Source organism: Staurois parvus, unplaced genomic scaffold (assembly GCF_062004578.1).
Source record: "Staurois parvus isolate SC_StPar_1 unplaced genomic scaffold, SC_StPar_1.0 ptg000226l, whole genome shotgun sequence".
NCBI lineage: Eukaryota > Metazoa > Chordata > Amphibia > Anura > Ranidae > Staurois > Staurois parvus.
This window is the reverse complement of record NW_028318022.1, coordinates 704,696-732,098: the sequence shown is the minus strand read 5'-3', so window position 1 is coordinate 732,098 and position 27,403 is coordinate 704,696. Positions and strand designations below refer to the sequence as shown.

Sequence of the window (27,403 nt, the reverse complement as noted above, 5' to 3'; positions counted from 1 at the left end):
CCTCAGAAGCTTCTGTTTTAAATGGATGAGATGACAACCCTATTTAACCCTAGGTTCACACCTAAGCGTTTTCTGCAGCGTTTTGCAGAAACACAGTACAGTCCATTTAACATGATTTCCTATGGGACAGGTTCACATCTCCTCATTTTCACCCGGTGCATTTTTGGAAAGGGTCAGGGACTTTTCTGAATGCAAAATGTTGCGTTTTTGGTTCTGTAGACTTCAATGGGAATGCTGCAGAAAAGCATGTATTGTGTTTTTGTCAGAAAATTTTTTAAAAAAATTTTTAAAAATGCAAAACGCATCAAAAATGCTTAAAAACTGCAAGTGCAAAAATTTTAAATGCAACGCAAAACACAATGCAGAAACGCCTCAAACGCAACTTGCATAGATGTGAACCTAGACTAAGGGCCAGTTTACACTACATGCGTTTCAGTTGCTTTTTTTCTGTATCCAAAATGCACAGAAAGTAGGTTATATGATTGTCAAAGTCATAGTTCACATCAGTGCTTGCAGTTCCAGTGCGTTCCAGTTGCAGAAAAAAAAGCAGAGCATGCTGCATGTTTTCTGCACAGAATTGTACTGGAACGCAGTAAAATGCATCAAAACACACTGGAACACACCAAAAATGCACTGGAATGCACATGTCGCCGTTCCATATCTGCCACCCCTCTCTTCCAATCCCTCCACTGGCTTTCCATTACCCAACGAATAAAATTAAAACCATTAACAATAACATATAAAACCATTTATAACTCTGCCCCAAATTACATCACCATTCTTGTGTCCAAATATCACCCAAACTGTCCTCTCCACTCCTCCCATGACCTCCTGCTCTCTAGCTTCCTTGTCTCCTCTTCCCATGCTGGTCTCCGGGACTTCTCCAGAGCCTCCCCCATCCTCTGGAACTCTCTACCCCAATCTATAAGACTATCATCTACTCTGCCCACTTTTAGGTGATCTCTGAAAACCTATCTCTTCAGGGAAGCCTATCCTGCCTTCAGCTAATAACAGAATCTTCTATTCCTCCTATCAGTCCATCCCCCACAGTAACTACCTTTTGAACCACTAGCCCCTCCCTCTTAGACTGTAAGCTCCAAGGAGCAGGGCCCTCCTAACCCTCCTATTATTATTTATTACAGGTACTTTTATAGCACCATCAATTTACACAGTGCTTTACATATATACTGTACATTCACATCAGTCCCTAACCCTCAAGGGGGGTACAATCTAAAGTCCCTAACTTACATTCATACATACACATACTAGGGCCAATTTAGACAGGAGCCAATTAACCTACCAGCATGTATTTGGAGTGTGGGAGGAAATTGGAGTACCTGGAGGAAACCCACATAGGCACAGAAAGAACATGCAAACTCCAGGCAGGTGGTGCTGTGGTTGGGATTCGAACCAGTGACCCTAGTACTGCCAGGTTGAAGTACTAACCATTTAGCCACTGAGCTGCCCTGACATGATGTAAATAAATACACAGAACTTTTGAAAAAGTCAGTTTTAAAAAAAAAAGTGGGACATTATGTATTATGCAAACTCCAGGCAGGTGGTGCCGTGGCTGGGATTCGAACCAACAACCCTAGTGCTGCCAGGTGGTATTGACCTGTATTGTGGCTGTATTGTCTACCTTTATATTGTAAAGTGCTGAGCAAATTGTTGGCGCTATATAAATCCTGTATAATTAAATTGACGAAAAAGAGGGAAAATTAACTGAAATGCATAAAAAAACACACTGGAACGTGTCAAAAACACATAAAAACATACCGAAAATGCATCAAAAAGCGTTTCTATAGTGTGAACTGACCCTAAAGCTTTCTTTGTCAAGAATACTCAATCACATGCAAGGAAAATTTTTAAAAACAGCATTTTTGCTTGCACATGATTGGATGATGGAAGTCAGCAGAGCTTCTGCTCATTTACCAAGCTCTGGAGCAACTGCACTTGCAGAGCACAATGGCACTTTGGAAAGACACAGTCTAATTGCCTTCAGTAAATCAACCCCATAATGTAGTTGTTAGGAACGCACGTCTTTCTGCAATACTATCTATAGCCACTAGGTGGCAGTAAAAGGCAGGTTTTGCAAATGCCTACTTGAACATTCCAGTAGAGGGTACAGAACGTTAAAGAATCTCTTGTCGTCCCAGATACAGTCAGTAGATGGCAGTAGCAGGCAGAGGGTGAACAGAGCGCCTAGAAAACTAGAGTAGAACGTCCTGCACACCAAGGAGGAAGTGGAAAAACTTTTCTCATTGAATGCCATAGTTGAAAGGTTGGAAGTTGGAGGCGGGGACCAGACAGAGGTAGGCATGAGCTCTGAGTGCAGTTTTTAATTCTTCAATCGGGTGGATTAATGATCTGTGATTGTTAATAGGAAGGAGGTAGCATGACTTACAGCAGGGTTGTGCCTAGCTGGCAGAGGTCAGACTTTGGGGTGGCTGTTCAGGATCTCTGTACAACTAGCTTCCCTCAAGTGTCAGCTGCCTGTCTCCTGGGGACATGATCACAGGAAGACTTCAGATGGAAGAGAATGACATGTGCTGCACATGTGAACAGGAGACTCACAGACAGCAGCATTGGGCTGACCTAAATCTGATATGTTTCATTCTAGGAAAAACAGAGCTCCTACTGAGCAGAATGCACACATCTGGGGAACAGAAGGGAGTAGCCGCTCGGCTTGGCTTGGCTCATAGGGTGGGGTGGTGACAGTAACACCCTTTGTGTCCCTTGCAGTTACACTTCACCTTGCAGCTTTTTCTGTAAGGACATGTAAAGTGCTCTAATTCTGGCTAAAGGGAACAGAAATGATGTGCAAAGTGTCTTTTCTTCTTGTATTATAATAAGCCTACTTAAAGTAGAAGTACAGCCAAAGCTCATTTGGCCGTACTTCTCCAATGGAAACCACAGGGCCCCACACAGAAACCACTGTTAGAAACCACAGGGCCCCACACAGCCAACCTAAAAGCCCCCCCAATAATAAACACAGTTTAATATGCTTCAGTTTTGAATGAACAGTGTGTGATTGGTACCGATCACTCATTGTGTTTATTCACGAAAGGGGGCTGGTAAATGTGACATATATGCCAAACCCTTCCCCCACTCTCCATCCTATTGCAGCTGCCAGTGGAAAGGAGAGGAGGGAAGCCGGCAGCACTGTGGGGGTGAGGCACGCAGAGGGGCCTTGGCAGCAGGGGGAAATGTATGGTGCACAGGGTGAGTGATGGGTGCGACAAGAAGCAATTACTGGACCTGATCCCCTGTATGGCTCTCTCTGCAGCAGCTGAAAGCCAGTGGGAAGGAGAGGAGAAGAAGCCAGCTTACAGCTGCTGCAAAGAGAGTCATACAGGGGATCGGTTCCAGTAATTGCCCCCCCCCCCCCCCCCCGCCATGCCGATAACCCTCCCTGTCCATAGGGTGGGGTTTGTGTCCCTTGCAGTTACACTTCACCCTGCAGCGTGTTCAGTAAGGATGTTTAAAGTGCTCTAATTCTGGCTAAAGGGAACTGAAATGATGTGCAAAGTGTCACTCTGTAAAGGATCTTTTCTTCTTGTATTATAATAAGCTTACTTAAAAGAGAAATGCAGCCATACTTCTCCTGTGGACAGGGCTGCTGTTAGAAACCACAGGGCCCCACACAGCCAACCTGACAGCCCCAGAACCCCCAAATAATAAAAACAGTTTACTACGCTTCAGTTATGAAAGAACACAGTGAGTGATTGGTACCGATCACTCATTGTGTTCCTTCAGGAAAGGGAGGGGCTGGTATATGTGACATATATGCCACAAGAAGCAATTGCTGGATCTAATCCCCGTATGGCTCTATGTGCAGTAGCTGAAAGCCAGTGGGAGGGATAGGAGACGAAGCCAGCTTTCAGCTGCTGCAGAGAGCCATACAGGGAATCGGTTCCAGTAATTGCCCCCCACCATGCTGATCACCCTCCCTGCCCACATCTGATTCACCCAGCTGCCTGGGCCCCTATGTTGGCCTGGGCCCCCTACAGGAGGGGTGGTGGTACCCCCTTATCCACGTCCCTGCCTGTGGATGACAGGAGTGCAGTTAGTTCTGCACTCCTGTGACAGCAGGTTAAAGTCCGCTGATGGCTGACATCACAGAGCTGGTCTGGGCTGGGGAAGGATTGTTACCCAGGAGTAGGGCTGTGGATAAGGGAGTACCACCAGTCCTTCTGTTTTATTTTAGCACTATGATTCTGGTACAAAGCATTGAAAAGTTATTTACAAATTAAATACATTTTTTCCAATTTTTGCGCTTTTTTTCAATGTGAAACATGTAAATACACTGCTCAAACAAAAATAAAGGAAAACATTGAAAACACATTAGATCTCAATGGGGAGCAATAAAATGCTGGTTATCTATACTGATATGGTCTGGGTAATTTGTTAGGAACCTAAGGATGCCCTATCGTTTAATGGAAATGAAAACGATCAACCTACAGGAGGACTGAATTCAAAGACACCCAGAAAATCAAAATGAAAAAATGATGCAGCAGGCTAGACCATTTTGCTGAAATGTAATTGCAGCAACTAAGAATGGTACTCAGTAGTTTGTATGGCCCCCACATGTTTGTATTCATGCCTGACAGCGTCTGAGCATGCTCCTAATGAGACGACGGATGGTGTCCTGGGGTATTTCCTCCCAGATCTGAACTAGGGCATCACTGAGGTCCTGGACAGTCTGATGTGCAACCTGGCGACGTCGGATGGATCGAAACATGATATCCCAGAGGTGTTATATTAGATTTAGGACAGGAGAGAGTGAGGGCCATTCAGTGGTATCAATTCCTTCATCCTCCAGGAACTGCCTGCATACTCTCGCCACATTAGGCCAGACATTGTCATGCACCAGGAGGAACCCAGGACCCCCTGCATTAGTGTAGGATCTGACAAGGATTTTATCCCAATACCTAATGGCAGTCAGGGTGAAATTGTATAGCCTGTAGAGGCGCATGTGTCCCTCCATGGATATGCCTCCCCAGACCATCACTGATCCACCACCAAAACGGTCATGCTGAACGATGTTACAGGCAGCATGACATTCTCCATGGCTTCTCCAGGCCCTTTCTCGTCTGTCACATGTGCTAAGGGTGAACCTGCTCTCATCTGTGAAAAGCACAGGGCGCCAGTGGCGGACCTGCCAATTCTGGTGTTCAGTGGCAAATGCCAATTGAGCTCTATGGTGCAGAGTCCACTAGAGGATGTTGGGCCCTCAGGCCACTCTCATGAAGTCTGTTTCTGATTGTTTCATCAGAGATTTTCACACAAGTGGCCTGCTGGAGGTCATTTTGTAGAGCTCTGCCAGTGCTCATCCTGTTCCTCCTTGCACAAAGAAGCAGATACTGTTCCTCCTGATGGGTTAAGAACCTTCTACGGCCCTGTCCAGCTCTCTTAGGGTAATTGCCTGTCTCCTGGAATCTCCTCCATGCTCTTGAGACTGTGCTGGGAGACACAGCAAACCTTCTGGCAATGGCACGTATTGATGTGCCATCTTGGAGGAGTTGGACTGCCTGTGCAACCTATGTAAGGTCTAGGTATCGCCTCATGCTACCAGTAGTGACACTGACCCTAGCCAAATGCAAAATTAGTGAAAAACATTCAGAAAAGATGAATAGGTAAAAAAATGTCAGTGGCCTCCACCTGTAAAACTATTTCTGTTTTTGAGGTCATCTCATTGTTGCCCATCTAGTGCACCTGTTGTTAATTTCATTAACACCAAAGCAACTGAAAAACAAAGTTTTTTTATTTGACAGGTTGCTTTTAACTGACTTCATCTGCAGATGGAAGTACATCCCTTTGATCTGTAGATGAATAAACAGAAAGATACAAAATGAAACAATGTTTCTTTTTAGCTTTCTGTGTTATTGTTAATAAACATTTTCAGGCTGCATTTTTTTTATGACCGCTCCAATTGCTGGATGTTTCTTTTGTTTGCACTTCAGCTGTCAGCAGGGGAACCCCGATGACAGCTGAATGAGTCATCGGTTGCTAAGGACGTGGTAGCCCCGCTCCTTAACAACCGGTAAATGCTGGCTCTTTTTTTTGTTTTTGTAGGCTTTTTTTTGCTTACATTTCAGCTGTCAATGAGGGAATCCCTGAGCATGAAGGTATCGGTTTCAAGTATTGGAGCAATTGCACAATACTCAGCAAATGCTTAGTATCAGCACCGATACCGGCTATAACCCTAAACATTACCTATTAATTAATTTGTATACCACACTATTTTTGAGGTTTTTGTCTGATTAATCGAAACAATAATTGGCCAACTCATTGATTGTGAAAATAATCATTAATTGCAGCTCTACTATATGGACAGTTCCTCAAGGCTCCATGCACGCTAGCATTTTTTTCTGCTCTTAGAAGCTAATTAGTGTTATCCTATGCATCCATGCGCACTACTTTAGGGTTTTTTGGGGCTTTAGCATCTAGGAGCAGAAAAAAAATTGTCGTTGTAGAGTTTTTTTTGAGAATTTTTCCAGCAGAAAAAAAAACACTAAACACTCTTAACAGCTTTTTTTTCTAGCTTTTTTATACTCTAAAGATGCTAATAAAATGCTAATGTTTCTAACTGCTACTAAAACCACTATTACCAAATTTTTTCCAAGCATTTTTTGAGCTTAAATAAAGCAAGTGTGCATGGAGCCTGAGGGTTATTAGTCCAGTGCTCTCTTTTCAGCTAGTAATAGTTTGCATTGCAGATTTTTGGGAATTCTTTCTGTAAATAAATATCAAAATGTAGACTACTACAATATATGTCAATGTTTTAATAATAGTTATAGCTAACTCTGTGAATATTTTCAGAATCATGGCTGTGGACTGGCTTGGTTTTGGATACGCTGCACTCTTGGCCTTTGGTGGCTTTATGGGGTTTTCTCGGAAAGGTAAGCTCTAAATTTCATCTTGATTGCCACTATCCATTTTGTTGCCCTAATCTTTTAGCTAGGTATGCAAAGGTAATTTACCATTATTTTAAACACTGTCAGGTAATATTAAAATGTAACATCTTGTACATTATGTTAGATAGGTTGATATACATTCTGGCATACCTAGGATGTGTAAGTGTAGGGGAACATGTGGCTGGCTTCTCTTCTTAGATATTGATGTATCAAGCAGTTTTTTTTTCCCTGCTCTAGAGAGAATAACTTGCATTTCTAATCTGCCTAGCTAAGATTGCAGCACTTGTAAGGGAAGGGATGTGAAACATGACTGCACCAGAACTTTGTAGACTGTTTGTGAGGCTTAGTGGTGCCGCTCTGAAGCCAGATTGAAATAGAGGAATTGCTCCACTGGCAGAGGAATGAAGGGAGCAGCATCCTAGGTTTTTTCCGGTATCTTCAGTGAGGTGAGGGGGAGCGGACCCCACTGGGAACCAACCCCTGGAGTCAAGCGTGTTAAGTATGTGTGAAGTAGCCTCAGCACTTTGAGAGGTCTTTGTGACCAAGCCCAGAAGGGCGGGGAAAAATGTGTCAGAGGGCGTGGCTAGTGCGGTTCTGAGGCCACTTCACACATACTTAACACGCTTGACTCCAGGGGATGGTTCCGAGTGGCATCTGCTCCCTCTGCACCAGAACTTTGCTTGTAAAGTCATGTCAGCGTGATCAATAGATCCAGAGCTATGGGTCTCTGAAATATATACAAATTGTATTGTTTATTTATTACAGGTACTCATTTAGCGTCATCAATTTATACAGAGCTTTATCTTATATATATATAAATTTACATTCACATTAGTCCCTGCCCTCAAGGAGCATACAATTTAAGATCCTTAACTCACATTCATACATATATTAGGGACAAATTAGACAGGATTCAGATACCTACCAGCATGTCTTTGGAGTGTGTGAGGAAACCCACAAAGGCTCAGGGAGAACATGCAAACTCCAGGCAGGTAGTGTCATGGTTGGGATTTGAACCAACTACTCTGCTTCTAGGTGGAAGTGCTAACTATTTAGCCACTGCTGCCACAAATCTTGAGTTTTCCTGTAAAAAAATAAGCACTGTCTCTTTCAGACTCATGTACCTCCCTATTAGCCCTTAAATGTGTTGGGCAACTTGGATGACCAATGACAGGGTTCAAGACTAAGCTATCATTTTAGGAACTATTCACACTGCTGTTCTTGTGCATTTGGTTAATGCACACATATGAATGGGCATATGTCATGAATTAATGGTCATTTCATTAAAGCAGCCCATTAAGTATGAATGGTCTGCTAACACATAAGAACAGCCATTAGGTCCAAGAGAAACAGCGTTGTAAGGAAGTATACCTTTAATTAGAGTAATATATCATGATAAGTAACATCAAAGAGTATGGTAGCCAGGACAAAGCAGTGGAACCGTCCACTCCTCAGGGAACACAAGCCTGGAGAGAACTCCGTTGTAGTGAGTGGCTGAACCCGCCGGGCATCAAAGCGATCAGGAAGTGACGTTGCTGCAACCATGGAGAGGGCCGAAGTCGAATCCTGGCCTTGGAACACAAGCCGAGCTGGTAACCGTGACAACATGTTTCTTGCGCAAGCACTTTATCAAGTCTCTTGATAATCGAGATTTAATAAAACACATGCGCACAAAATGCTTTGTCACGGTTACCAGCTCGGCTTGTGTTCTAAGGCCAGGATACGGCTTCCGCCCCCTCCATGGTCGTGGTGACGTCACTTCTGGATTGCCGCGATCCCCGGTGGGTCCAAGCCGCTCACTACAACAGAGTTCTCTCCAGGCTTGTGTTCCCTGAGGAGTGGACGGTTCTTCTGCCTTGTCCTGGCTACCATACTCTTTGATGTTACTTATCATGATATATTACTCCAATCAAAGGTATACCGTCTTGGGAGGTAAACATTATTTACCATACCCTTACAGCACTGTTTTTCTTGGACCTAATGCTTCACTATTTTTAGTGCTCATACAGCGGCAGTGAGTAGTGATCTCGTATGGTGGATTTTTCTTGCGCTTGACTCTTTGATTTACTCATAAGAACAGCCATGCATATTTTTTTTTACAGTGCAGACAGGTGAGCTGCATTGCCCTAGTTTACTGAAGATCCATTTAAAAGGAAGAGCATTCCAGAGTGCTGATGCACACAAGCTTCAAAGTCTGTTTCAGTCCTCAATGGAAAAACTGAAATTCACAAAAATCAGCCACATACATCTCTGGATCTATAGGTTATTTAGAAATGCAGTTTTCACTATAGGTAACATCTGCTTATGGATTTATTTTCATCATATGGCAAGCTGGTTATGATACAGTACTTAGACAACTATAATGCCACATCTGAACAATACTAAATATAATATGTGAGTGCTTCATGTAATTAAAGCAGCTAGCATAAGGATAAACCCCTAAGTCCTAAAAACGTCAATGTAAAAGGCAGCGCTAAAATAATGATAAATAATCGTATATATCAAAGTGACTGGTGATATGATCAAGCTCCAAATGGAACGCTAAAAAGTGACAATAATGTGTCATCAAAGTTTTGACAAATAAAGTGACATATAAACGTAATGAAAAGTCCAATAGACTATAATAATAAAGCCAATAGCAAGTAATGCAATAATAATCCAGTGACTTGGGATATGGGTTGTCCTCACAAGTGATGCATGGAAATAAGGTGCTCTTGACTTCCGTGGTAAGGAAAATGAGGTATGATTGCACTCACCGGACACACAATATTAATGCGCATGTGTTATAATATCCAGAAAGGCACTGGTGGTTATCAAGGAACTGGTAGGAATAAGGGGCTCCACTGGTACACCGTGCAAACAGGTATGAACTCCAGAGCTCTCAGCTAGGAACCTCACAGCATACAGGGACTGCTCTTATGCTTCACTTACAGCAGGTATCCAGAGTATCAGGAACGGTAAGTATCCACCTTGAATGGCTCAAAAATTCAGCCCCCAAACAAGAATTGCTGATATGGTGTAGTATATTTATTGAGCCAAAGGTATAACAAGGTATAAAGTGCACAGCAGTAATAATATTCCAATATAATGGTTTCCAAAGCATCAAGATAATAATTGGACAGAGGTAGCTAAGGTGGCCGCCGGCCTAACATGCGGCCTCGGTGGTCAGTGACATCAGCGCGGCAGGCTCCTCCTGCCTATAATATAATGTAATGCCACATCTGCAATACTACCAAACTTGTACCAAAAGAAAATGATTGGACTTTACTGGCATACAAGCTGGACACACATGTATGTATAAGATCACATACAGCAAATCAAAAAAGTGGATACAGGTTGGGTGCACACAAAAATAAAGATGTTGAAAGCTATAGGTTCTAAAGGTTGGCTTGCTGGACAGATGTTAGTGTTATAGGTCTGCACATGACACAGGTACACTTTAAAGTAAAAATACTAAACTTGGGCAATTCTAGCTGATGATTACTGACACACAAGTGGGACACACATAGGTATATATAAAATCAAATACAAATTTTATTATTACAGATTCACAATAAAATCACATAACTACCCATAGGACATAAACACATAGCCTATATGCAATGATAAATGAATACCAACTGTGACTTCTCTCACAGTAACATATTCATTCCTAATTGTCCTCCTATTATACTTTGCATTCATGTTCCTTAAAATAAAATAGTCTGTGGAGATAAGTCCTAATGGGTCAATGCGTTCTCATTTTGCTTCTTCAGGACTCATAAGGGAAGATTGCAGTGGTATCTAAACAAAGAAAAGCATTAACAACATTTGCAAGACAAATTATTGTAATGATACAATTATTCATATGGTCCACAGCTCCAGTCTGTAAATGTGGTTGACATATAGTGCCTTGAAAAAGTATTCATACCCCTTGAAATTTTCCAAATTTTGTCAGTTACAACCAAAAACGTAAAATGTATTTTATTGGGATTTTATGAGATAGACCAACACAAAGTGACACATAATTGTGGAGTGGAAAGAAAATGATAAATGGGTTTTCAAAAAAGTTTTTACAAATACAATGGGCACTGAGACACAAACAAGGTGGGCGAAGGTATGGTGGCACCACAGAACCACACCATTGAGATCAAAATATAAGGTGCATAATTAGCTGTAATGGGAGAGATTTACTAAAACTGAAGTACTCAGAGTCTGGTGCAGCTGTGTATGGTAGCCAATCAGCTTCTAACTTCTGCTTGTTCAATTAAGCTTTGGCAATAAAACCTGGAAGAGGATTGATTTCTCTGCAGAGCTGCACCAGATTTTACACGTTCCGGTTTTAGTGAATCTCCCCCATTGCACCCATACCCCAATTTGCAGGTTTTTTTTCTGCATATCTGCTAGTAAAGCCTGATCATTAGCTGAAATTGCCCAGGTTTGCTATGTTTACTTCAAAGTGTACCTGTGTCATGCCCAGATATATACAGGTACTCCTCGCTTAACGACCGAGTTCCGTTTCAACGACTTGGTCGTTAAGCGAATTGGTCGTTAAGTGAGGAACTGCATGTACTGTATACAGTAGTACAATATATGCATAGTATTTGACAATACAGTATTCTGAATAAGTAAAATAACAAGAAAGATCAAACTGAAAACTTCCACTTGTTTTAATTTGCATAGGTTGTGTAATTTACACACAGTACTGGAATGTTGTATTACAGAACATAAAGTTAATGTACCTACTGTACATAAAGTACAGTAGGTACATTAAAGCACCAAAAACCACAGTACTGTACTGTAGAGTGTACAAGAAGGAAAAAGGATATTTAAAATACAGTAAACAAAAAAACCAAAACAAACAAACAAAAAAAAATAAATTCAGGCTATCATTTTAGTAAACGAATCCTTCAAAATCTTCATCTGTGTCATCATCAGAGCTAATATCAGGAGCTGCTGAAGGCCCAGGTAAGGGACACGATGGAGTAAAAATTGAAGCATTGGTAGTGCTTGGTGTAACTTTCCAAAAGTATCCACTTAGAGTGGTCTGCTTTGTCATTTTCTTTTTTTCTTCATATATTTCACGATAGCACTGTAAAACTTGACTTATTTGTCTTTCCACCTTTGTGAATCGTTCAACATTCGGATCCATACTCTCTAGTTGGAACATAGCTGCATTCACTTTTGAGAACACACCAGCTAATCCCTTCACAGTAAACTTCTTTGGTACTTCTTCCATGTTTTCATTTTCTTCTTCCTCCTCCGCCAGGTTCTGCTGTGCTTCCAACTCTATTAAATCTTCGGTAGTTAGCTCTCCCTCCCTGTATTGCACTAATTCCTCAATATCTTCCACCTCAACTTCTAAATTAAGCACTTTAGCAAGTTCCATAGTTGTTTTATTTATGGCATCAACATGTTCATCTTTCTCAAAAACTGCAACATTGTTCACAAAACATTTTAGGCATTTTTTCCATATGCCTTGCATACACTTTTCTGTCACTCCCTTCCAAGCTGATTCAATGTTGTTTATGCAGTCTAAAATGTTGTAAGATCTCCAGAAATCACGGAGAGTTACTTCATCATTTTCTGTTGCTGCGACAGCTTTGGAAAAAGTTGTGCGTAAATAGTATGCTTTAAATGTGGCTATGGCCCCCTGGTCCATTGGCTGAAGGATTGAAGTTGTGTTTTTAGGTAGATATAGTATCTTTACATCTGGGTTTAGGTCATCAAGATACTGGGGATGGCCTGGAGCATTATCAAGCAGGAGGATAATTTTAAAAGGAATGCCCTCTTCTTGACAATAATGCTTCACTGAGGGTATGAAGCAGTGGGTGAACCAATCCTCAAATAAAGCTTGAGTCATCCATGCCTTGTTATTTGCTCGGTAGTAAACAGGCAGTGTGTTCTTTCTAACTCTGCTCAATGCAAGTGGGTTTTCAGAGCGATAGATAAGCAAAGGCTTCAACTTAAACCCGGTAACATTTCCTCCCAACAACAATGTGACCCTGTCCTTAAATGCCTTAAAGCCAGGCATTGTCTTAGCTTCTTTGTGTATATAGGATCTTTCAGGCATTTTCTTCCAAAAAAAGTCCAGTTTCATCCACATTGAAGATCTGTTCTGGACAGTAGCCACCTTGCTCTATGATTTTATCAAATTGGTCAACAAATTTTTCTGCTGCTTCTACATCTGCACTTGCTGCCTCACCACTGACACTCCGATTATGCAGGTTGAATCTTTGAGAAAACCGTTGAAACCATCCGTTACTTGCTGTAAAGGTTTCGGTTGAACCGCTGCGTGCTTGCAAAGTCTCAAAGATATTGAGTGCCTTGGCTTGAATTATTGAAAGGTTCAGTGGCATTCTTTTTTGAATCTGGTCATCAAACCAGATAGCCAGTAACTTCTCCATATCATGAATTAGGCCTTTCCGCTGTCTAGTTATTATGGCTTTAAAGCCTGTTGATGCTTTCACTGCCTCTTTGAATGTGCCAGCTGCAAGTCATGTGCTATCTCATGGACTTTTTTGCCACCTTCATAATCCTTTATGATCTTCATTTTCTTCTCAAGATCAATAGCCTTCCTTTGTTTCTTGGCATTTTCTGGTGCAACCTTGCTTTTCCTTTTTGGAGACATCTGGGGTAAAGTACAATACAGAATAAGGCACCCAGATCACACACAACTTGTATGCTTGAAGAAAAAGCTTTATAAATAGTTACACTGTACTGTACATACTGTAATGTACTATATCTGTACTGTATACAGTATTGTCATACTACTGTGCTGTACTGTGTGGGCCTGAGAGAGATCCTGGACTGTATACAGTACAGTACAGTATAGCTGTTTATAAAGTTTTTTTCTTTGCATCGCAAAAAAATACAGTAATTTACAGTACTGCTGAAATGTGAATACTGACCAGGAAACCAGCAGTACCGGACCTCAGAATAGTGTACAATTTCAGCCATGAATGATGAATGACTTTGAGACGCAGGGCCGCTACCACGTTTAGCGCGTAACCACGTTTTAGCACGTACCGTCGGTGAGATGGTCGTAAGTGTGAGCGGTCGTAACGGTGAAGAGATGGTCGTAAGTGCGAGCGGTCGCTAAACAGGTAGGTCGTTAAGCGAGGAGTGTCTGTACTACTAACATCTGTCCAGCAAAGCAACCTTTAGTCCCCATGTACATGGGACACTTCTGAATGATGGAAACTGACTGCTGGAAAACGAAGGTTAAAAAATGTCTGTTTAGCCGCGTTTGCATACCACGTTTGTGTTTAGAAGCGTTATTTAAAAATAACCCCAGGAGACCTTCCAAAATGCCCAGAATGCACTGAAAAACAGTAAAAAATTTACTATTTCAGACATTTTGAGAGAAATAGAGAGAGCAGAAGCAGAGAGAGCAGTATTTGTTGAGATTAGTTGTCTTTTTTTTTGTGGTGTTTTGATGTGTTCCAGCTAATTTCTGTGCAGAAATTATTGCGGCGGTGTCAAAAAATTTTTTTTTCATGCAAAGCCTCAAAGGATGGTGTGCTAGGTCCATTTGAGTACCGGGAAAACGCTTTGTATGCATTTTTCATGATGAAAAAAGGCTCTGGACAGCATCTGGAAATGGAAGAGTTAAAAAAAATTTTAAACCGCAAACGCCTATAAACGCAGTTAGCCGTGTTTAGCCACGTTTACACGCATTTACAAGCGTTTTGCATTTGAAACGCTGATAAAATCTACTGCTGAACGCAAGTTTTCTGCATTCAAAGAAACCACTGTAAACTCAAATGCCTGTAAACAACTGTAAACGAAGATGTGTACATGGACACATAGGAAAACATTAGGGAGAGTCCAGGGGCTGCTGAAAAAAAAATGCTGAACAGCTCCTAAATGTGAGTTTATCAGCTGCAGTGTACATGAGCCCTTAGAACCTACAGCTTTCGACATTTTTGTGTGTACCCAACCTGTATCTCTGGTCCATCCTTTGTTCAATAAGTTGTCTCTTTTTTGGCCACTTAATCTAATGGTATGCGCAGACTTTGCATGTTTATAGGTTACATAGGATCACTGTAGATTCATTTTCATATGTTTCTCTTTCCATTCCAGGTAGTATTGTATCTTTGGCAGCTGGTCTCATGTTTGGTTTGCTTGCTGCCTATGGCGCAATGCGTGTTTCATTCAATCCAAGGGATATCAAGATATCACTGAGTAAGTGAAATAAGTTATATATGTTAAGGAGGAATGTTTAGGCTGGGATATATGTAAAGAGATCAGTGTTTTGTACTGTATTTGTGGACCTTGGTTTTTATATGTAAGAATATACAGTAAGTATGTACAGTATAAAAAATTGAAGTGGTTCAGTTATTGTTCTCTGTGTTTTTTGAAGTTTGTCATCATCGATTTTTGTGCTGCTGTTATTAGTAAGCTAGATAGTGTATAATGCAAAAAAACCCACATACTTTATAAATATAGCTTCTTGTAATTATAACTAACGGTTGGATCCACTGCCTATTCACACCAGGTGCATTGAACTTCATTGATCAGCATTGAGCAATGCAGACTCAATACAAGAGCACAAAGGAAACAATTGTTTTGCATTGCATTATACTGGTATGAATCTGCCCTGGGAGTTTAACTCATTGATGGAATCCGATATTTACAATTGTCTTGTTTTTTCCGTCTGCTGTAAATATGTGGGATCAACTATACCAAATTTTACAGTTATGATATATAATCTGTGGGTACCAATAAAGGTGCCAGCATAATAAATAAGATTGAAAACCCTCACATTTTATTTAGAGGCAACTACCTAGAGATTGTATGCTACTTTCAAGTATATATAAACCCCTTTGTCTGGTTTGAGATGCATTGGACAAGTGTTGAAGGACAAGTTCAACTTTGGAACATGTTACATGTTCCACCAGTTTTTAGGGTAGAACATGGAACTTGTTGCAGCCTCTCCCTGATCTGCTACCGCTAGTGACAACAAGCCAGGGATCATCTCTCCTCACCAGGGGCGGACTGACAACTCATGGGGACCCCGGGCAATAGGGGATCATGGGGCCCCTGTGTCCTTGCCCAAACTCAAAAAAGCCTATAAAAAAGGTACCAGGGGCATCTCATGGGGCCCCCTACTGACCCCGGGCCCTCGGGCAGTGCCCGAGTTTCCAAATGGTCAGTCTGCCCCTGCTCCTCACCCACTATCACAGTTTTGAAAAAAATGCAACCATGTGTGGCTCCGCCCACCTGGCCTCATCATTCATTCAGAGTTCTGTGAATAGGAAGACTACAACTACGTTCTAGGCTTTGCGGCTGATGGTTTTTAGTTTTCACAATGAACTACCAGAGCCAGGGATCATCTCTCCTCACCCACTGTCACAATTTTGAAAAAAAAAACGCAACCATGTGTGGCTCCGCCCACCCGGCTTCATCATTCGTTCAGAGTTCTGTGAATAGGAAAGCTGCAACTGCCTTCTAGCCTTTGCGGCTGATGGTTTTTGTTTTCACAATGAACTACCAGAGCCAGGGATCATCTCTCCTCACCCACTGTCACAACTTTGAAAACAAATGCAACCATGTGTGGCTCCGCCCACCTGGCCTCATCATTCATTCGGAGTTCTGTGAATAGGAAAACTATAACTACGTTCTATCCTTTGCGACTGATGTTTTCTAGTTTTCAATGAACTACTAGAGCCAAGGATCTTCTCTCGGCACCCACTGTCACAATTTTGAAAAAAAAAACGCAACCATGTGTGGCTCCGCCCACCCGGCTTCATCATTCGTTCAGAGTTCTGTGAATAGGAAAGCTGCAACTGCCTTCTAGTCTTTGCGGGCTGATGGCTTGTAGTTTTCAGTGAACTACCAGAGTGCTGGGGAGGAGGTACGAACGGACAGTTTATGCTGATAGTCTGCAGGAGCCTTGCATTGCTGATCATGGGTGCAATGCTTTACAGGCTCCTAATAAAAAAATAATAAGTGCAAAAAGATGTGCATTTAATATTACTTTTAAAGGTCAACCTATTCTTTAAAACCCCTGTCTGGTTTTATTGCCTCTGTCTCCACTGGGGAGACACTTCCCCTCTATTTGTTCTGGGGACAACTGTTCAGGGAAAAAGAAATAATCATCAATCCCAAATTTTAAAGCGGTCACAGGGACAAGAGTTGAAGAGATCCTTTTGATTGGGACAACTGTTCCAGTACAATAGAAAGAAAACAAACTCTCTTGCGCTCTATGACCCTACATGGGGTAGGTAGATGGAGTCAGGACTTGGAAGTTTCTACCACCAGTGCATATGGGGTTGTGCAGCTCCAAACAAGGCTGGGGAAGCCCGACCAATACTGTGAAGCGAAAACAAACAAAGAGCGCACGAACTTTGCGCATTACCTCAGTAAGCCAAAATTTATTAATTACAGAATAATACTCACAAACACTGAAGTATATCATGCATGTAAGTCCTCAAAGGGACTAAGGATAAAAGCAGCCTGCGCGAGTCCCATCAGAGGAGTGGACACTCAGGGAACAGCTGACGCATTTTGAAAGACGAACCTTCTTCATCAGAGCTTGACTGAACAATAAGTGATCACTCCTATATATACTCTAGAACTAAAATTGGGTCCACCCTGTTTGGGATGGGCCATCTCCAATTGGGAGGAGGGACTAAGGTGTCAAAAAATGTCTCAGTAAAACGTGCTAGTGATAGAAAAGACATAATAGTACAATTCAAAGCTTGATAAAACAACAATCATGATTGCATAAAACTTTACATATAACAAATGATAAGAATATTTAAAAGCATGATCCATATAAGTTTAAAAACCTTGATACAAATGCTATAAATAAATAAACAAACATGCCCAGATGTAAACAATGACCGAGTCAAATTGTTAAAAATGTAGATATATATATCTCTATATTTTATCTCTATATTTTTATATCCGTATAGATACATGGGTTAGTGTTTAAAATTATATATATTAAATATACAAAATAAAATCAGGATGCTAATTATGATTAAATAGTAAATAAATGTAGTAAAGCTTATGTTCTTTTGTGAAACATATCTCTGGAAAGAAAGTGAACTGGATGACTGATATGATGTGATAAAGATGTGATAGCAAATTAGTTAATCAATAGTTCATCACTAATTCTTTGGTAGATGGTAAATCAGTATGTATAGAAATAAATATAATTGTAGTGCTATTGTTATTACATGGATCCATCTATCTATTATACAAAGATTAGTCAAGCGTAAAAGGTTTCTATATTACCAGGCTAGCAGAATGTAAGTCGTATTTCATGATGTTAAAGAAAACAATTGAGTACTGTCCGTGATCCTTTTTTTATTTGCACTAACGTACAATTTTGAGGACAAGCTTTCGGGGTATGTCCCCTTCTTCAAAGTCCAAGCAGTACTATCTATATATTGATAGTACTGCTTGGACTTTGAAGAAGGGGACATACCCCCAAAGCTTGTCCTCAAAATTGTATGTTAGTGCAAATAAAAAAAGTATCACGGACAGTACTCAATTGTTTCTGTCGCAAATGCACTAATACGGCAACAATCACCTCAAACATGATGTTAGAGGAAAGTAATAGTTATAAATCAGCAGCAGAGGGGGATCTCGTGCTTAATACCATATATGGCTGCTTGCAGTTCCTGTGTATGGAACGCAGGCCAATACAGCATGGTGGACAGCCCCAAGGAAAATCTCATGTTTAACCCCTTGCATGAAGAAAACGGGGGATGGGAGAATGATATGTAGTGCAAATCATATAGACTAAGTTATAGTCTTGGGGCACCTAGAAAATTTGAATAACATGTGAAATGTATATGAATACTGGTGTGTGTGTATATATATATATATATATATATATATATATATATATATAAATATAAATGAATAACTGAAGTGAAAGAATCCAAGAAGATACGTAAAAAAGGGATTAAGTGCTATTGATAACACTGCTTGTCGTCTATAGTCAATAGGGGGGCAGTGGTGATCTGGGATGTTAGGAAAGAGAAAGAGAGAGAAAAATAGAAATTATGCTATGAACCTAATGTTGGTAAAAGACATAGATTATACATTAAATGAAACTTGGATTAGGAATATATCAATTAAATATATATCAATATATGCAGAACAACCCTTAGGAAAAGCTGATATGGGTTGTGATCTCAGGAATATCGGATAAGATGATTGCATATACATATAAAAAATATATAATGATTGTACATACATATAAATGTGTGTATATATGCGTGGGTATGCCTACATGTATGTATGTATGCAATCCCACACACCCTCATGTAACCACATATGTTATGACAACGAGATAAGTGTCAACTGTTTCTCTCAGAATAGGTGAACTTTATTCTTATGTAGTACTGTACTCAGTGATGGGGAATGATGTAGAAGATAAAGACAGCAATGGTGAATGAAATTGGCAGAATAATGGATAATAAAAATTGCTCAGCCTACAAATGTATAGAAAAAATGTATAAAAAAAAAATATATATATATATATATATATATATATATATATAAAATGTAGAAATAAAATGTATAAAAATGTATACTAATATTAACATAAAACTCAAAGACCCAGACACAGTCTATAGTTGATTGAATTCCTGTGTAATAAATACAAATAATATAATATAAAAAAATATATAAAATTATATATAAATACATATGTGGACCACACAAGTATTTGGAGTGCATGTGTGGTTATAATCCAGTTTTGGATGTGTCAGTAATAACAGCAATGGTATTTTAGCTAAAAATCTGACAGGGAACCAGAATGGAATCTCAAAGCAAATTGTCTGCACCTATTGTAGAAAAAAGGGGGCTAAATGAGAGTGTGTATTTCAAGATCATCGTTTAGCCCTTTGGGAGTAAGGGTGCCCAAAAGATCCAAAAACTCTCTCTTCTACACAGTGATGTCTCCTTCCATTATCTAAATCTTTAGAGATGGCCTCAATTCCAAATTCTCTCATACCACTATAGTTGCTCAAATGAGGTTCTTTAAAATGGCGTGGGACTGAGTATTTATCTTTACCCATTTTGATGTTGCTTTTGTGTTCGATAATACGGGTCCTAAGACACCGGGAAGTGCGGCCTGTATATAATAGGCCTCATGGACAAAGTAAGCCGTATATAACAAAGGCTGTACCACAATTGATTAATTGTTTTATTGGGTATTTTTTGCCATTAGTACTCTTGAAGTCCCGTTTTCGATGCCACAGAACCTCACAAGTGCCACAATTTGAGACTCCACATCTATAGCACCCCTTTTGACCAAAGATCACAGACCAAGGGCTCAGGTTGGGTTTGAACTGCTTAGTAGTTTTACGTAATCTGCTTGGTGCTATAATACTCCTGAGGTCTCTCGGTTTCCTAAAGATAAGTGTGGGCTTGTCTGGGAATGCGTTTCCTAACATGGGATCGCTTTTCAGGATATCCCAATTTTTGGACAAAATATGTTTAATATCCCAGGATTTGTTGTTAAACCTAGTACAAAAGCATACTTCTACCAGATTGCTGGAAGCAGCAAGGTTCTTGGAGTATGTGCTAGTTGCCGTATCATTGTAATCTGAGGAGTTAGGATCATAAAGGAGTAAATATTTGTTAAAGGCTGTTTCAATCAGTTTTTTCATTATATCCTTTATCTTTAAATTTATTTTTGGATCTAGAGTATATATAGGAGTGATCACTCATTGTTCAGTCAAGCTCTGATGAAGAAGGTTCGTCCTTCGAAATGCGTCAGCTGTTCCTTGAGTGTCCACTCCTCTGATGGGACTCGTGCAGGCTGCTTTTATCCTTAGTCCCTTTGAGGACTTACATGCATGATATACTTCAGTGTTTGTGAGTATTATTCTGTAATTAATACATTTTGGCTTACTGAGGTAATGCGCAAGGTTGGTGCACTCTTTGTTTGTTTTCGCTTCACAACTGTTCCAGTGACAATTGTCTAAGAGGGAATCCCCTCCCTTGAAGGATGGAAAGGAATAATCTTGAATAGACACAGACAGCAAAAATGAAACAAAACCACTGGGGGGTCTTTTTAAAACATCCCTACTATTTCCAAAACTAAATAAAAAAGTTCTGTCTTTAGATACACTTTAAAGGAACTTGTCAGATAGAAATATGTGGGCAGCCAATACACAATTAAAGTTGCATGTTTCCCATCCATCATTATATTGTGACTCACTGAGCTGGAATAGGCATGGAGACACCCGATATTCCCCTTTTAAAGGAAACATTTGCTGAGTTAAATAGAAAGGTTTTCACTGCCAGTCACTAGGATATTGTCTTGTGAGGAAGAAGGTCATCAACCTTGTGAGCTCCACCACAGGAGAACATGGAGTTTACACAATTAGACTCAGAGCACTAGAAGGTTACCCTGCTGTATAGGAAGGTTTGGACAATATATATTTGTGATTGAACTATCAAAAAAGAAACTGTTACTTTTTATTCTTAATGGGTAAAGTAACAGATTTACTTTAAAGTGGTTGTAAACAATTAACTATATCCAGTGAAGTGACTTGGCCTCAGTTGGTACACTGAAATAAAACAAATCCTTCTACATAAGTTGTATCTGTTTATCTGTAGCACCTGTCCACTACATCCATTTCAAGTGCAGAATTTAAACAGGATCTCTCAGCTCTGAAAAGCAGGGGGGAGAACTGAAGTTACATCAGTGAGGAGAGCTCTGAGAGCTGATTGGAGGGAAGAGACACACCCACCCCCCTTCACGCAGCACACAGAAACAGAACTGAGGCTGTCAATCACAGGCTGTGTGCTGGAGCTCCCTCCCTGTCACCTTTTTTTTCTTTTTATGGCAGGAAAACTTGTCATTCATGCTTTTAGCAGAGGAACCAGGCAGCAGACAGAAATTACACTTAGTGCTTTGATATGAGACAAGCACACACTGCAGAGAGATATGCTTTGTCCATATTTCATGTCTGAGGTTTACAAACACTTTAACCCCTTCATGCCAACTGCATGCAAATATGTGGCCACACTGGACTGGGCCTTTTTCCCATTGGGCCACTAATTTGCATACTTGAGTTGGTGTTGGGAGCGCGCCGCACGGTACACTCCCAGTACATAGACTGGGGTTTCACTGAAAGCCCTGGGTCCCGTTCTAACGATCGGGACTTGGAACGCCTGATTCTGGGTCACCTGATCACTGTGATAACCTCTGATTGGCTATCACAGTGATCATCCACTGTGAAGACCACCCCCCTTGTTTTCTATCTCTGAATGGAGGAGAGAGAAACATTGTATCTCTCTCTGTCCTTTCCGAGAGAAAAAATAGAAAGTGTGTGTAAAAATAAATAAATAATAAATACCTAGATCAAGGTTTGATCTAGGTCACTTCCAGGGTTAGTGTTTGGGTCAAGGTTAGGGTCAAAGGTCAATGTCAGGATCAAAGGTCAGGGTCAAGGGTCAGGATTTTTTTGGTCAGGATTCATTTTTATATTAGTATCAGTTAGCGGCAGAATAAAAAAGCAAAATGCGCACTATTGTTTCTGGGCCGTACTACGGGCACAAACTACAACTAACATACATGTATGTGGTATCACTGCGATCTTCAGGAGCAGGAGAAATTATTTTGGGTTCTTTGGTGGTAAGTTATGGTAGTAGCAAGAAATATACAGCTAAATTTGTGTTTCTTTTTGATTATAAAAAAAAAAAAAAAAAGGAGATATCCATTACCATTTACCACCAAATGAATTCCCAAGTTGTGATGATATGTACGGTTTTGCTAACACATGTCAAAGTGTACAAAATTGTGCTTAGGCATTAAGATTTGTTTTACCCTTAAGCGCAAAGGGGTTAACTTGATGATGTATATAGCATGATTTAATTTCTGCCTCTACTGTATTTTATTTCCATAGTTGCTGCCGGTTCTCTAAGTGTAATAATGGGTCTGAGGTACAATCGATCAAGGAAAATCATGCCTGCTGGAGTTGTAGCTGGAATTAGGTACGTTTTATGTCTATTAGTTTACATGCTAATATCTGGTGCTCCCACATGTGTGATAAAAAAGCATCAGCAAATGAATGCTGAAACTCCTGTGCTGGACGATGAGCTACACAATGTCAGTAACCTCACATGGAGTACGTTTTGGGAATGCAAGCCTTGCTGCCCTAAACGGACCAGGGAAATCCAAAGAAGCTGTGTGCAAGGAATCAAACAGAGGGCACTTGGGCCTAGTGCATTACTGCGTCAGCCATTTGGAGACCTACAGTCCCCCAACAGCAACCATCTAGGGAGATTGGACCATGCTGTCTTTTTTGTGATGTGCCTTTGATTTTATTCTTTTGTGAGTATACTACTTTTTATTCAATAAATCTCATTTTTAGAAGGTAATGCACTAGGCCCGTGCACCCTCTGTTTGTTTCTTTGCACACAGCACCCACATGTGTGCCCACATAACACATGGCTTCCTATGGTGGCACACACAGAAGAAGATGAGCGAAGAGCACCAGCGGGGAACCCAGAAGAGGAGAATCGGGGCCACTCTGTGTAATACTATTGCTCAGAGCTAGTGCGTATAAAATGTTTATTATTTTAATTAAAAAAATGACTTTACAACTGCTTTAAGCTAAACGCCAGGCAAATATGAAAAAACACACACTAATGCAGTTGTGTATTCTTTAAAAAATAATTAAATATATATTTAATTTCAATTCATGTTAGTAACTGAATTTAACTTTTTGTCGACAGTCAGACTGGGAGGGGGTGGATTAGCATTAGAAGCCAATCAGTTGTACTGCTTGAACATGCTCTGACAAAGAACATGCTGACAAGAGGGGGAAACAGAGTGAGTATAGGAGTGAGCTACTACAGATCTGATGTGGTGGTTTTGGGTGGGGAGGGTGGAGTGTGGTGGTGACCTAATTATAGGTTATGTATTCTGGGAATTCCTGTGTTTGTGTCACCAAACGTCTGTGTACCTTCCCCAGAATGCCAGTCTTATAATCATTAGCTTCTATTGGCAGTATCTTCTCCCCTACTATTCTATATGACCTACATGTTCCTACATATGCAATCAACCAGGAGGTGTCAGAAAAGGTTGTAACAGGAGGGGGGGGGGGTGGATGTTGGGTGCTGGTGGGGTGCGCCCAATTCTTGTGCTGCCTAGGACAGCTCAAAAAGTGAATACACCACTGCTGAGGGCAATAAATCTACACTGCTAAGAAGCTGTTCAAATTCTCCCTACGGCATAGCCTGCAAAGGGACATCTGAGACTAGCAAGGTTGATCCTGAAAAGTCTGCTTGTGCATCTGAAGTCAGCTCTTTTTGAATACTACTTCTAGTATTAGTCACACTCAACTGGACTTTTTTTCTAATGTTGAAGAAGTTTCATAGCTTACCAAGCCACCTCTTCAGTTCCAAGAGTGTCAGGAAGATACCACAGCATTTACATTCACACCTTAGGACCCCGTATTCCAGTTATTAATTGTATAAAAGTTGATGGTCCAAGTGCAGAATGGGAGATCTGATTGTGGTGCTAACCTGTCTTACTTACGTAACCCCATTGTTGGTGTTAGGAAGTCTACATAGGTCTTAGTTCCTCAATTTATGTGGCTAAAGGTGTAAATTGTCAAATCACCGGTTAAGAGATGTTAAAATCTCATTTCATATGGAAGAAAGATGGTGATGAAGAGACCCACCCCTGTCCAGGGATGGTTGTTCAATTTGGACGTAGCGGACCTCTTTCATGCTTCTTGCAAGCCAGTTGTCCCCTCTGTCCACAATGTGCACCTCACTATCCTTGAAATAATATTCATTTTTCTTGATTGGAAAGGTCAGTGTTAACAGCAATATCTTCAATTCCTAATCATACAGTACTGGAGATGTGTTATCGTCACATGCATACAGATTTGCTATATTTACCTGTCCACAACAGCTCCCTAATGGGCCCCATAGTAGTTGAGTGGGCTGCTAAGACTATTGCCACACCACTGCTATGGAAACATGCACTGAGTTTATGCCTGGGTCCACATTTTCTGCAGATGTGATGAAGACTGACCTGATATTTTTATTTGTATTCACCTAGGAAGTTGAAGATCCTATAAGCAACCTGTATTTGCAATTATAAATCAATGCCACAGCGTCATTCAACATGCTGTATCTATTGTCACAGAGCAGCACTATATTCTTCTGCTATTCTAAAAAATGTTAATAAGCTTTTCTATTTCTACAGCATTTTCATGGTGTTCAAGCTGTTGTTGAATCTGACCTAAGAGATCTGTACCTGCTGCAAAAGGTGCCAACAACCAGCCCCTTGTGATGTACAGATCAGAAGACTTCCAGTTTATACATTCTACTGTAACATGACATATGCACTGACTTTTTAATCATTCCATAATTTTCATTGCACTCATTTTTACATCTCTATGCTTGGATTTTATACTGTTCTTTATTTCAAATTGAATAGTTCTGAATAACACAAGCACTAGAGCAAAACTCATATTACATTTCTGTTACAAAACATGGCTTCTGTTAAAAGGCAAATGATTAGAAATGCCCAGCTTCATGTTTTTCGGTTTCAGCAAATAAAAGTGCCTGGTTTCTTATGTCAGGTGTTTTATTCATTTGTAATACGAACTGACTACAGTATTTGATTGATGCATGACTACCTTTGCTTGGTGATGGTGGTAGAAGGCCGGTTTGCCTTTTGCTTATTTAAAGTCCTAGGAGTTGAGGAAACCTACACAAGAAGAGCACTGCCAATGCTGACCATTTTTGGAGAAATGCTAGTTGCCTGGCTGTTATGTTGACACAATAGCATCAACATGCTCTGAGTCGCAGACCAAGAAGAAAAGTCCGAGGAATAGCAGAACCCCTTATCTACATGTTTATTCTAGGCCATTGACCTAAATATATAGCGCAAGATTGCTGGACAACTAGCATTTCAGGATTAGAGGTCAGCAATGACATCCTTCATGTTTCTCTTATAGGAGGTTTCTTTTAAGGCAATGGGGGTGATTTACTAAATCTAATGCACACAGAATCTGGTGCAGTTGTGCATAGTAACCAATCAGCTTCTAACTTCAAATTGTTCAATTAAGCTTTGACAATAAAACCTGGAAGTGATTTGTTACCATGCACAGTTGTGCCAGATTCTGTGTGCACCAGTTTTAGTTAATCCCCTGCAATGAATGGCATAGTTTTTCAAGCCGTTAGAATGTGGATTGGTATACAGAGTGTGGGAGAGAGTGAAATGTGTTTCTGTAATGGAAGTCAGATTTGTATGCTCCTTGTCTTTGACTATAGTTCTTTGTGGAAGACTAGTTCTTATCAGACTGAACTACACAGATATGTGGCATAATTCTCTTATGAGAATAACAGAGCAGTGTTCTGAGATATGCTGATGTTTTGCTATTCTTGCATATGTGACAAAGTAAAGACACAGCCCAGATTACACAATACCTAAATTATGCAAACTGAGCTTTTCTGACTATTGTGCTTTTTGTTTTTTCTAACCCTTTGTACAGAAGAACTGCTCGGGTGACTTCTGATTGGAATTTCTAGGTTCTTAGAGGAGTGCCAAAACTACTGTTCTAGCAGTTGTAAGGGCATGTTCACAATGTGGCGAGTGACCAGCATTTTTCTGCACTGGATAAAAAGGTTACATAGAAAATGTTTTCTATGTGCCTCATTCACATCACAACAAACATTAACACACATAAGTGCAAAGCAATAGCAGTCTTTTTTTTTTTTTACTTTTGCATCCCTAAGGCTAGCTTATACAGTATGCAATTTTCTTTCCTTCAACCACAAGTTCAAGGAAAGAACATTGCTCGATTTCCTATCTACACAGTCAGTGTTGATGGGGTAATCCCTACTGCAGCACTTTTGTGTTCTGCCAGCAGGAAGTTTCCCACAGGCAGAATACAATGTTCACTTCTGCCGCCAGCAGAGATCGCAAGAAAATAAAAAACAGACAGGTTAGTTGTACAGAAGTCAATCTTTAGATAAACTTCAGTACAACCAGCTTGCCCATAGATGGACTGAAATTTGTCAGGTTCCTGCTGACCCGGCCAAATTTTCGTACCTCGTCTGGCTTTACTCCGCCCATTTTTTCTTTTTTCCTTTGATAGTATGCTCAATATATTTTATACTACTGATATGTAACCACAACTTACCTAACATGTTGGATATCTCATCCATGCCTTAATCCACTCTATTCGATCTTTCTTGTAACGCATCCAAAAAAAATGTGAATATCTTTGTAATATTGTTTATTTACTCAATAAAAGCTATTGAACCATAAATCTAATGCAGAATGTATAAAAATGCATGCACATGTGGATTGTTGCACATGCATTTTCATTGCATTTGTATGTGCAGTATGGTGTGAAAGTACCCTAAGGGGTTGATTTACTAAAGGAAAATAGACTGGGCACCTTGCAAGTGCAGTTGCTTCAGAGCTTAGTAAATGAGGGGAAGCTCAGCCGAATTCCATCATTCAATCGTGTGCATGCAAAAATACAGGATTTTTATTTTCC

General features: G+C 40.4%; 1 protein-coding gene across 1 annotated transcript; it reads left to right on the top strand.

Annotated features, from left to right (window-relative positions):
* The first annotated feature begins 2,177 nt into the window (after positions 1-2,177).
* On the top strand, positions 2,178-25,468 carry TMEM14A (transmembrane protein 14A). Its single transcript, XM_089679514.1, has 5 exons — positions 2,178-2,312; positions 6,823-6,902; positions 14,982-15,083; positions 22,781-22,868; positions 25,096-25,468. The coding sequence occupies exons 2-5, from the start codon at positions 6,827-6,829 to the stop codon at positions 25,133-25,135; spliced, it is 306 nt and encodes a 101-aa protein (XP_089535640.1). The 5' UTR covers positions 2,178-2,312; positions 6,823-6,826; the 3' UTR covers positions 25,136-25,468.
* Positions 25,469-27,403: the final 1,935 nt, after the last annotated feature.

Coding starts and splice junctions, on each gene's coding strand:
- TMEM14A (XM_089679514.1), top strand. CDS start 6,827: ATGGCTGTGGACTGGCTTGGTTTTGGATACGCTGCACTCTTGGCCTTT. Junction 6,903..14,981: donor TATGGGGTTTTCTCGGAAAG/GTAAGCTCTAAA, acceptor TTTCCATTCCAG/GTAGTATTGTATCTTTGGCA. Junction 15,084..22,780: donor GGATATCAAGATATCACTGA/GTAAGTGAAATA, acceptor TTATTTCCATAG/TTGCTGCCGGTTCTCTAAGT.